General features: G+C 40.0%; 1 protein-coding gene across 3 annotated transcripts in view; it reads left to right on the top strand.

Annotated features, from left to right (window-relative positions):
• The window catches only part of slc16a9.L (solute carrier family 16 member 9 L homeolog), a 20,207-nt gene extending 8,338 nt beyond the window's left edge, over positions 1-11,869 (top strand). For all 3 annotated transcript variants that reach the window (XM_018225079.2, XM_041570203.1, XM_041570202.1), the window contains 4 exons: positions 1,015-1,158; positions 3,390-3,485; positions 8,568-9,440; positions 11,333-11,869. In XM_018225079.2, coding sequence (XP_018080568.1) covers positions 1,015-1,158; positions 3,390-3,485; positions 8,568-9,440; positions 11,333-11,511 — 1,292 coding nt within the window. In that variant the 3' untranslated portion in view covers positions 11,512-11,869. The remainder of the gene's footprint in view (positions 1-1,014; positions 1,159-3,389; positions 3,486-8,567; positions 9,441-11,332) is intronic.
• The last annotated feature ends 210 nt before the right edge of the window (positions 11,870-12,079 follow it).

Genomic DNA, 12,079 nt, shown 5'->3' with positions numbered 1-12,079 from the left:
AGAAAGCAGAAGGGCTGTTTCCCGGGGATTTAGTAATTAACATGGGGCTCGAGTGCTGGTCCCCATCAGAGCAAGCAAAGAGCTGCTTCTTTATCTCTATCCATGTTATATTGTATAAAATGTGCCATTAAATGGGTTGTTCACCTTTAAATTAACTGTTTGCGTTTGGTTTTCCTTTTTTACTAGGGTCCAAATCACCCTAGCAACCCTAACATTGATTTGAATAAGAGACTGGGATATGAATAGGAGAGGGGCTGAATAGTAAGTTGAGTAATAAAAAGTAGCAATAACAATAAATGTTATCAGGGAGATTAGTCGCCCGAAGACAAATCTCCTCTTCTTCAGGCGACCAATCTCCCCTAACTGCCTTCCCGCTGGCTAGAATCAAAGTCACCGGCAGGATATCGCTAACAGCACTTCGTTTTCCTAAGTCGCCCAAAGTTGCCTCACGAGGAAACTTCAGGCGAAGTTGCTTCGCGTGCCATCCCGCCGGTGATTTAGATTCTAGTTGGCGGCAAGGCAGTTCAGGGAGATTAGTCGCCCGAAGAAGAGGTGATTTGTCGCCAGACGACTAATCTCACTGAATCTTCACATTTATCTCTGCCCTTACAGAGCATTTGTTTTTAGATGGGTTCAGTGACCCCCATTTGAAAGCTGGAAAGAGCCAGAAGAAGAAGGAAAATAAATAAAAAATAAATAATGAAGACCAATTGAAAAGTTACTTAGAATTAACCATTGTCCTATATATCATACTAAGAGCTAACAACCCAATTAATAAATACTAGTGTGTATTCTGCGCCCTTACTGTTTATTTTTTCGACTTCATTTTATTAACTGCACCAAATTCAAGGGGGCAATTTATCCATTTTCAAGATGGTTTTTTCATCACACGACTTCTCAAATTAAATAGAATAAAATGCCGTAGAAACCAATAAGAGCGACTAAAGCTATAACCGAGTGCGACTGCAGATGGAACAGATTTTAATTCTCTTTATTGGGATTTTCCCTCGTCAGGTCCGTTGTGCAGTGCCAGTGTTTCTGCCTTTGGTGTCCGCCCAGTGGTCATTTTCAGCGGATTAATGGTGGCCGGGGGGCTTATCCTGAGCAGTTTTGCACCCAGCTTGTATTTTCTCTATTTCTCCTATGGATGTATGGTTGGTAAGTGTCATTAGCTAATAATTGTGTTGGGGGGGGGATCCTAAAGGGGTTATTAACTATAAAAATACAAAATTAATTCATGTAAATGTGTTCAGGGTGCCACTTTTGCACCATTACATTCAGTTTCTATTTTTAGTGGTTTCTAGCAGTTTTAGACTGCTCTTGGAAAGAAAGAGAGAGAGAGAGAGAGAGAGTGGGTCAGCAACCTAGGGTTAAAGGACCAGTAACATCAAAATTAGTTTAATAAAAATTCGTTAATATACATTGAAAAAAAAAACACCAAGTCAAATTAAACTTTAAAATCGCAAAGTCTTTATTAAGAAATAACTTACCGAAACTCCGCTTGCGCTCCTCTTCAGAAAAGGTGATTGCGATCCATTGTGCGGTGCACGATTTCTCCTCCCTGCCTTCCTTATAGGAGATAGCCAGGGAGGAGAAATCGAGCTCCGTACGATGGATCGTCGCCCTGTCGCCTTTTGCGAAGTGAATTGGAAGCAGAGTTTCAGTAAGTTATTTCTTAATAAAGGCGATTGTAAAGTTTACATTTTTTTTTTATGTTACTGGTCCTTTAACAATTGCAATGCAAGTAATGCCTTTCCTATTAGTCTCGTTCTGGCACTATCCTACCAATCACATTAATCTGATTCTGGAGTTTCTCTGCCCTTGCCATTGCCTTATACTGGCACTTGTCTGAATAATTATCTCCCCTTATTTTTGTAATATACTGCCCCTCTACTACTCCCCTTGGTTGTGCCATTAGTACTGATATACTGTATACCTTCACATTAAGACACCAGAATCATTAATAGTGTCACAGAACAGGTATGGGATCGGTTATCCGGAAACCCATTATCCAGAAAGCTCAGAATTACGGAAAGGTTATCTCCCATAGACTCCGTTATAATCAAATAATTCAAATTTTTAAAAGGATTTCCTTTTTCTGTGTAATAATAAAACAGTAGCTTGTACTTGATCCCAACTAAGATATAATTAATCCTTATTGGAGGCAAAACCAGCCTATTGGGTTTATTTCATGTTTAGATAATTTTATAGTAGACGTAAATGATAAGTAAACCTTAAAAATAAGTGATTGTAAAATTGATGAGGGGGCTATTCTAAGAAGTTTTGCAATGTACATTCTTTATTTTTTTTTTTCATTCCAAGATATTAAAGGATACATGTACTGTTAATATGAATGAATTTTGTTACAACAGCGCCACCTGCTGGTCATTTTCAGACCATTCTGTTTTTCTCCTGACAACTTCCTTGACTACTTGGTGGTCAGACTGGTGGGAAAGTGACCAGCAGGTGGCGCTGTTGTAACATAATTTATTCATATTAAAGGGATCCTGTCATCGGAAAACATGTTTTTTTTAAAATGAATCAGTTAATAGTGCTACTCCAGCAGAATTCTGCATTGAAATCCATTTCTCAAAAGAGCAAACAGATTTTTTTATATTCAATTTTGAAATTTGACATGGGGCTAGACATTTTGTCAATTTCCCAGCTGTCCCCAGTCATGTGACTTGTGCCTGCACTTTAGGAGAGAAATGCTTTCTGGCAGGCTGCTGTTTTTCCTTCTTAATGTAACTGAATGTGTCTCAGTGGGACATGGGTTTTTACTATTGAGTGTTGTTCTTAGATCTACCAGGCAGCGGTTATCTTGTGTTAGGGAGCTGCTATCTGGTTACCTTCCCATTGTTCTTTTGTTTGGCTGCTGGGGGGAAAAGGGAGGGGGTGATATCACTCTAACTTGCAGTACAGCAGTAAAGAGTGATTGAAGTTTATCAGAGCACAAGTCACATGACTTGGGGCAGCTGGAAAATTGACAATATGTCTAGCCTCATGTCAGATTTCAAAATTGAATTTAAAAAAAATCTGTTTGCTCTTTTGAGAAATGGATTTCAATGCAGCATTAACTGATTCATTTTGAAAAATTTTTTTTTACCATGACAGTATCCCTTTAACAGTACATGAATCCTTTAATATCTTGGAATGAAAAAATAAACAAATAATGAATGTACATTGCAAAACTTCTTAGAATAGCCCCCTCATCAATTTTACATCCACTTATTTACAAGGTTTACTTATCCTGTAAGGTATAAAGATCCAAATAACAGAAAGATCCGTTATCCGAAAACCCCTTTCCCAAGCATTCTGGATAACAGGTCCCATACCTGTACTACGTGGATACACTGGACTCGTTAATAACAGTAACTCTTCTCTTCCAGGCTTCGGTTGTGGATTGTCATACCCGGCCACAGTGACCGCTACCTGCCAGTATTTCGACAAGCGGAGAGGACTTGCCCTTGGAATCGTTTCAACAGGTGAGATGGAACCGTGTAAAATGAATATTTCCTTTCTGCTGTATAAACAAAGCTACTTTGTAACTGTAACCTGCATTCTGGGTATTTATAAACTAGGGATGCACCGAATCCACTATTTTGGATTCGGCCGAACCCCCGAATCCTTTGTGAAAGATTCGGCTGAATACCGAACCGAATCCGAACCCTAATTTGCATATGCAAATTAGGGGTGGGAAGGGGAAAACTTTTTTTACTTCCTTGTTTTCTGACAAAAAGTCACATGATTTCCCTCCCTGCCCCTAATTTGCATATGCAAATTAGGGTTTGTATTCGGTTTGGCCGGGCAGAAGGATTCGGGCCGAATCCGAATCCTGCTGAAAAAGGCCAAATCCTGGCCGAATCCCGAACCGAATCCTGGATTCGGTGCATCGCTATTATAAACACTACCTCCTGGCCGGGCTGATAGGAGTTTGGGTGTGTTATTGGCTTACTTGTTGCCTCTTGTTTTGCCATGTAACAATAAAATATTTGTGGCATAAAACAAGTTCAATACTGAGCCAGACCAGTGTTTTTTTTTTGTTGGCCAAATCCTGGGTGCCTAACCAACACGATTCCAAAGTCTTAAAGCGGCGGTTCACCTTTAAGTTAACTTTTAGTATGTTAGAGAATGGTCCGTTCTGAGCAACTTTTCATTTGGTCTTCATTATTTATTTATTTGTTTTTTATAGTTTTTTAATTTAATTTGCCATCTTCTGACTCCTTTCAGCTTTCAAATGGGGATCACTGAGCCCATCTAAAAAAACACATGCTCTGTAAGGCTGCACATTTTTTTATTATTGCATATTTTTTATTACTCATCATTAGGGATGCAATGAATCCACTATTTTGGTTTCGGCCGAACCCCTGAATCCCTTGCGAAAGATTTGGCCGAATACTGAACTGAATCCGAATCATAATTTGCATATGCAAATTAGGAATGGGAAGGGGAAAACATTTTTTACTTGCTTGTTTTGTGACAAAAAGTCATGTGATTTCCCTCCCCGTCCCTCATTTGCATATGCAAATTAGGATTCGGATTCCATTCGGCCGGGCAGAAGGATTCGGGAGAATCCAAATCCTGCTGAAAAAGGCCGAATCCTGGATTTGGTGCATCCCTACTCATCTTTCTATTCAGGCCTCTCCTATTCATGTTCCAGTCTCTTATTCAAATCAGTACATGGTTTTTAGGTTAATTTGGACCCTAGCAACCTGGAAACTGCAGAGCTGCTGAATAAAAAGCTAAATAAAAACCACAAATATTAAAAAATGAAAACCAAATGCAAATTGTCTTAGAATATCACTCTCTACATCATAATAAAAGTTAACTCAAAGGTGAACAACCCCTTAAAGCACTGGAAAACCCAAAATGACACTTTTTTTCCCCTACACGTAAATGGGGTGACACCTGAATATATGAATTTGACCCTAATTTATGGTGGCGGATTCTGTTTATGTTCATATTAAAAAAATGTTTTCGATTCAGTGCATCCCTAGTAGGGCAGCAGGGCACCATTTTCGGTGTTAGAGCTCCAAGATGTTTCCATGAGTGGTTGGAAGAGAAGTATGGGGTGCCGTTTGTCCCAAATACATTCTGTATACAAAACTATCCCTAGTACACACAATGAATGTCTCTCATGTTATATAAGAATTTGTGACCATACACAGAGAAAAAAAATATACAAAAGACCTATTTCTATTAAAGAATGAAAACAAAATCTGGTTAGTGCACAAAAGGATGTCATTATATCACAAACACCATTCTGTACAGTTTAACAAGCAATCTGTCTCACAAATTTATAACCTCCATGTAACGGACACACTTTTGTGCAAAGTTACTTACAGAATGAATTATGTAAAAGCAAAGTTGGACATAATATATAATAGTGTAACTAACTAGTGCTTGTCAAGCTAGATTTGAATGACAAAATAGATATCTGTGACAGAAAGCAAGATTTTATAGCACAGGATTCATTCTTTCCACAAAATGACAGTTTTGTTCACAAAACAGATAAAATAACCATTCTGTGAAGCAACACTGTCAGTCACATTCCTGAACCAATAAGAACAAAGCTTATTGCCATATACAAACAAGATGAGAAGTGGCCAGCTCTGCTCCACATGGCAAAGTATCTGACCTGCTATAGAGTGTGCCCTCTAATGTCCCCTCTGCTGCATAGTAATAAACATGAACAAACCTTTCCTAAAAGAGCTGCTGTTAAACACTACAGGTTCATAAATGGAAGTTTTTACAAACGGCTGAGAAATATAATGCTGTACTTATGATTGTAGAAAATAAAAGTATGCAAAACATAAATATGATCATTTTAGGTGATATGGCTATTCTTATTGTAGTAACCTGCTTGTGTGGCCATTTTGGTTAAGGGCATTCCTGCTGTTTTGCCATTATCTTATGACTCACTCCTGTTCCTGTTCCTGTCTAAACTGAGAGCAATAATGGGACAGGCCACACCCACCTGCCATCTTCTATTAAATGTACCAGAAGTTACTGTGCTTGTCTGGCTGCTTTGCCTGACTCTCAGAGTCAGTTATAAGTTTTGTATATGATAGTTAGACTCCAATGTCTCCTCCTAGCTGTAATCTTGCACCAATTAGCTTGTAGTAGTCTCTTAATAATGTGCTTACCTATAGTTTAACTACTACATAATAGCTTTAGCCAGAGACTTGGAACTGATCATGTGCACACATACCTCCCAACTGTCCCTTTTTCAGAGGGACAGTCCCTCTCAACCTGAAGTCCCTCATTTGTACTGGAAAGTCCCTCTTTTCTCTGCACTGAACAGCCAGAAAAAGAAACAAAATTTCTAACTTACAAGAAGTCATCTGTATTGTATTTCAATGTGGTAAACAAATTACTCACCACGTAAGGGAAGTGGCCCAGGTGCACTGCCCTGAGCCCTCAGCATAGGGGGCGGACAAACCGAAATGTAAAAAGGAGCAGGCACTCAATGTATGCAGACTTCCAGCAGGCACCAATTCAAATTGTAAAGATCTTTATTGTGTCCAAAATTTCTAACTTAATTGGCTTTTGGCAGAGAGGCCAGTAGAGCTAACAGGTGCAACTAAGATACTTTGTAACAATTTTGAGATAAAAAATAAGTAATTTTAACAGTTTAGATAAGGAGAAATATTTTCAAACTTTTATAACCTGCCAAACTTTGTAAAATGAACATGGTAATTATGGGGTGTGGCCACAAAAATGGGTGTGGTCAAAAAAAATTGCCGCGCTACATGACAAAAATTTTTTTGTCCCTCTTTTTACTTATTACCAAAATGTTGGGAGGTATGACCACGCATTCTGTATAGTATGATGTGTAGGTTATATGAGCAGCCACTCCTGAGTACTGTGTGTAAACAAAAGGGGGTCATTTAGGCAGGGGCAATTTTAGGGGATCATAATCTATTTATATAGAAGCAAGAAGCTATACAATGCTTTATATTTATTTATAACAAAAGACTCTAATGATGCCGTCCCCTTACCTGCCCAGTGCTTAACCCTTTCACATCAGAGTGGGTCAAGGGGGGCACAACACTAGAGCAGAGAGCACAACTGCGCCCATGTCACATGCATGTCCAGGGCCGCCAGCAGGGGGGGACAAGTGTTCCAGGCCTGAAGGGGGGCCCATAAGTGCTGCATTTTTCAAAGAGCCGGGTCCCCTTTAAGAGCGCCCAAGCCGTGCGGCCATTGCACATATTACCGAATGCGGAAGTGCCGAAAAGACGAAGCTGAAGTCCCGAAGCGGTGAAAAGACCCGAATTCACGAAAGGAGGTGAAGTTGAAGTCCTGAAGCCTTTTGTTTACACACAATACTCAGGAGTGGATGTTCATATAACCTACACATCATACTATACACAATGTGCGATGCACATGATCAGTCCCAAGTCGCTGGCTAAATCTATTATGTAGTAGTTGAACTATAGCTAAGCACATTATTAAGAGACTACTACAAGCTAATTGGTGCAAGATTACAGCTAGGAGGAGACATTGGAGTCTAACTATCATATACAAAACTTATAACTGACTCTAAGAGGCAGGCAAAGCAGCCAGACAAGCACAGTAACTTCTGGTACATTTAATAGAAGATGGCAGGTGGGTGTGGCCTGTCCCATTATTGCTCTCAGCTTAGACAGGAAGAGGAACAGGAGTGAGTCATAAAATAATGGCAAAACAGCAGGAATGCCCTTAACCAAAATGGCCACACAAACAGGTTACTACAATAAGAATAGCCATATCACTTAAAATAATCATATTTATGTTTTGCATACTTTTCTTTCTCTACAATCATTATAAGTGCAGCATTATATTTCTCAGCCATTTGTAAAAACTTCCATTTATGAACCTGTAGTGTTTAACAGCAGCTCTTTTAGGAAAGGTTTGTTCATGTTTATTACTATGCAGCACAGGGGACATTAGAGGCGCCTCTATAGCAGGTCAGATACTTTGCCTTAGCCATGTGGAGCAGAGCTGGCCACTTCTCATCTTGTTTGTATATGGCAATAAGCTTTGTTCTTATTGGTTCAGGAATGTGACTGACAGTGTTGCTTCACAGAATGGTTATTTTATCTGTTTTGTGAAACAAAACTGTCATTTTGTGGAAAGAATGAATCCTGTGCTATAAAATCTTGCTTTCTGTCACAGATATCTATTTTGTCATTCAAATCTAGCTTGACAAGCACTAGTTAGTTACACTATTATATATTATGTCCAACTTTGTTTTTACATAATTCATTCTATAAGTAACTTTGCACATAAGTGTGTCCGTTACATGGAGGTTATACATTTGTGAGACAGATTGCTTGTTAAACTGTACAGAATGGAGTTTGTGATATAATGACATCCTGTTGTGCACTAACCAGATTTTGTTTTCATTCTTTAATAGAAATAAGTCTTTTGTATATTATATTTATCTGTGTATGGTCATAAATACTTATATACCACGAGAGACATTCATTCTGTGTATTAGAGATAGTTTTGTATACAGAATGTATTTGGGACAAACGGCACCCCATAGAGAAGTGCCAATGATCCGTGTATTTGTTTTGCAGGTGCAAGTATCGGCACGTTCATGTACGCCAGCCTGCAGAAGGTGCTGATCTCTATTTATGGACTGGATGGCTGCTTGCTTATTATCGGTGCCTTATCCTTGAATATATTAGCATGCGGCATTCTGATGAGGCCACTTCCCCAGGATCCAAGCCCACCCCTGGAAAAGCCGATGCTGGAAAAAACCCAGGACACCTACATCATCTACCGTGAAAAAGAAACAGATCCGGATGAAACTCAAGGGATGCTGGGAATCATTTCGGGCTCAGAAACAGATAGAACTTGTGATGTGAGCAGCACCCACAGTGGGTTTGTGGCTCCCAACTCTACGGCAAATCGAGATCTAGAGAAGAACTTCTGCAAACAGCTCGTGAAGACCAACTGCCAACGCTATTTGACTTACTGGCTTGATACAGTTGACATGTTAAAAAACAGAGTATTCGTCGCGCTGTTCCTCGCCATCTTGTTCTTTGACATCGGCGGCTTTCCCGCGTCCTTGCTTTTAGAAGACGTTGCCAAAAGTGCAAACATTCCGGATCAGGCCATGGTTGTTCCGCTGGTTTCCATCCTCGGATTCTCCGCCGCCATGGGGAAACTCTTTTTAGGAATTCTTGCGGATTTTAAGTGGGTGAACACCGTGTATTTATACGCATTCACTTTATTGGCCACTGGGTTCATCTTGTTCGCCGTTCCTTACGCAAACACTTACGCTGTTCTGGCGGTGCTGGCCGGCATGATAGGGATTGCGTCCGGTAATTGGTCAATATTCCCCTATGTGACAACAAAGACCGTTGGACTGGACAAACTCACCCACGCCTATGGGATACTGATGTTCTTTGCTGGACTCGGAAACTGCCTCGGGCCCCCGTTATTGGGTACGTTTCCTATATGGCTTGTCTTAGGGCCACCATACTTCTCACCCATGGATATTAAAGGGATAATTTGATTTTCTAAAATCGATTGCGTAAAAAAAACAAAGCTCCTATGGCTGGAAGATGTTGGGTTTAAATATTATTCGTTGATGAATCCAAGCAAGTGTTCCACCATTTTCATGATACTTTGGCCACTGGGGGTTGTTTCATTGCAGTCTATAGATTATTTGTTGTAGCATTTTATCTCAGTAGAGGAAGCAGTGTTGCATGGGGTCTCATTTATTAACAGGGGATACAGGGTACAAGCAGGTAAAATAAACTGCTCTTGAGTTTGGGCAGAGTTGGGTAATTTACATGTAGGGCTCAGAGAGTAATTAGTGGCTGCTAGAAACAAAAGTAACCCCAGAAATTCCTGCAGTGGCTTCAGATATAAACAGTCTCCTTGAAAACTCATCTACTGATCCCCCTGTAGGCAATTTGTACCCAAATACACAGCCGAATGTGTTGCCTTACTTCTTGAATGTTGTAGGAAGCTCAGAGCAGTTTGGATAGCTTCTTGGCATGTTTCGTTCATAGATGAGACCCATTATCATCCTTAATTTACATTTATGGCCTTTGTTTGGAAGCAGTTCAGATGCAGTCAGACCTATTGAGCATTTTTGCAATTTGCATTCCTTACTTTTTTTTTGTTTTTATGATATTAGCAGTTTTACACTGCTCATATCACACATTTGTAAGTTCTGCTCACATATTTACAATCTTTTCTTTTTTGTTTTTTTTTATGATACAAGCAGTTTGACACTTATGCTAATATCATGCTGCTTTGTCTAGGTAGCCAGCCAGGCAGAACGCCAGAGGCTTAAAAGTATCCTGTCATCGGAAAATATGTTTTTTTTTCAAAACACATCAGTTAATAGTGCTACTCCAGCAGAATTCTGCACTGAAATCCATTTCTCAAAAGAGCAAACAGATTTTTTTATATTCAATTTTGAAATCTGACATGGGGCAAGACATATTGTCAATTTCCCAGCTGCCCCATGTCATGTGACTTGTGCCTGCACTTTAGCAGAGAAATGCTTTCTGGCAGGCTGCTGTTTTTCCTTCTCAATGTAACTGAATGTGTCTCAGTGGGACATGGGTTTTTACTATTGAGTGTTGTTCTTAGATCTACCAGACAGCTGTTATCTTGTGTTAGGGAGCTGTTATCGGGTTACCTTCCCATTGTTCTTTTGTTTGGCTGCTGGGGGGGGGGGGGAAGGGAGGGGGTGATATCACTGCAACTTGCAGTACAGCAGTAAAGAGTGATTGAAGTTTATCAGAGCACAAGTCACATGACTTGGGGCAGCTGGGAAATTGACAATATGTCTAGCCCCATGTCAGATTTCAAAACTGAATATAAAAAAATCTGTTTGCTTTTTTGAGAAATGGATTTCAGTGCAGAATTCTGCTGGAGCAGCACTATTAACTGATTCATTTAGAAAAAAATGTTTTTTCCCCATGACAGTATCCCTTTAAGTTATTGATGCAGGAGTTGTCTCCTGCTGTCACTCCTATCACATTCAGCAGTAAAATTAAGCAGGAGACACCTCCTGCATCAGTGGATCTGGAGTTCTGCCTGACTGGCTACCTATACAAAGCAGCTTGGTGTTAGCAGTGTAAAACTGCTAATATCAGGAAAACCAAAAAAAAAGTAAGGATTGTAAAATTTGTAAGCAGAGCTTACAAATGTGTGATATGAGCAGTGTAAAACTGCTGACTTCATGAAAACTAAAAGAAAGAAAGATCTGATTTTAGTTGCTCAGAAGAGTAATTATAGAGAGTGTATACGGGTGTATATATGTAGCATTTCCATGTGAACAGTCCCAGATTAACCCATGTTTCTTCTTTTTTTTCAGGCTGGTGCTTTGACATGACGCAGACCTACGAACATGCCTTCTACCTCAGTGCGATATGTGTGATTGTGGGAGGGCTGCTTCTATTTCTAGTGGCGTTACCTCTGTGGGATAACTGCACCCGCAAAAACTCAAAATCACCTCCAAAAAGCTACATTTATAAACCAGCTTCAAATGCTTAAGACTGTGACAATACATTGGATTTATTTCAGCTGGTTATGTCTCCAAGAGGTGTAACCCCCCCCCCCGACACTCAGATAGGGGGGTCACAACGCTGCATTCTCCCACAGCCCCTTCAGGTTCAATGCAAATGAACACAATTACGGACGCGGCCCTCCAGCTGCTATTGAACTACAACTCTCTGCATCTTCCCGACAGCAGTTTAAATGATATTTATATCACGTCAGTTGTCGGATCTCCCGGGAAAGACTCATTTTCATTGGCGGTGGTTGATGATGATGTTGTTCAAGATGTATTTATTAGTAATTTGTATGATTACAGCCCTACTATTGTATCTAATAAGAAAACTTGAGTTTTAAATAGATGAGTTTTTATCAAATCACTCCTCCCGGTGTAAATGCTGTCCAGCAGGTGGCAGCACTGATGTACCCTATGGGTACCCTTGTGTTATTGCCCAAGAGCATGGGAACACTCTGCAAAGGACCTACCTGATCACCTGTCACTCATAATCCATGGGGCAGTGTCATGCACACAGTCTAGTAACTGTTAGCAACCATTCGGCACGTTTCA

The sequence above is a fragment of the Xenopus laevis genome, chromosome 7L (genome assembly GCF_017654675.1).
Source record: "Xenopus laevis strain J_2021 chromosome 7L, Xenopus_laevis_v10.1, whole genome shotgun sequence".
Taxonomy (NCBI): domain Eukaryota; kingdom Metazoa; phylum Chordata; class Amphibia; order Anura; family Pipidae; genus Xenopus; species Xenopus laevis.
Note: the sequence above shows the minus strand (reverse complement) of the source record. Positions and strands in the feature narration are given on the sequence as shown.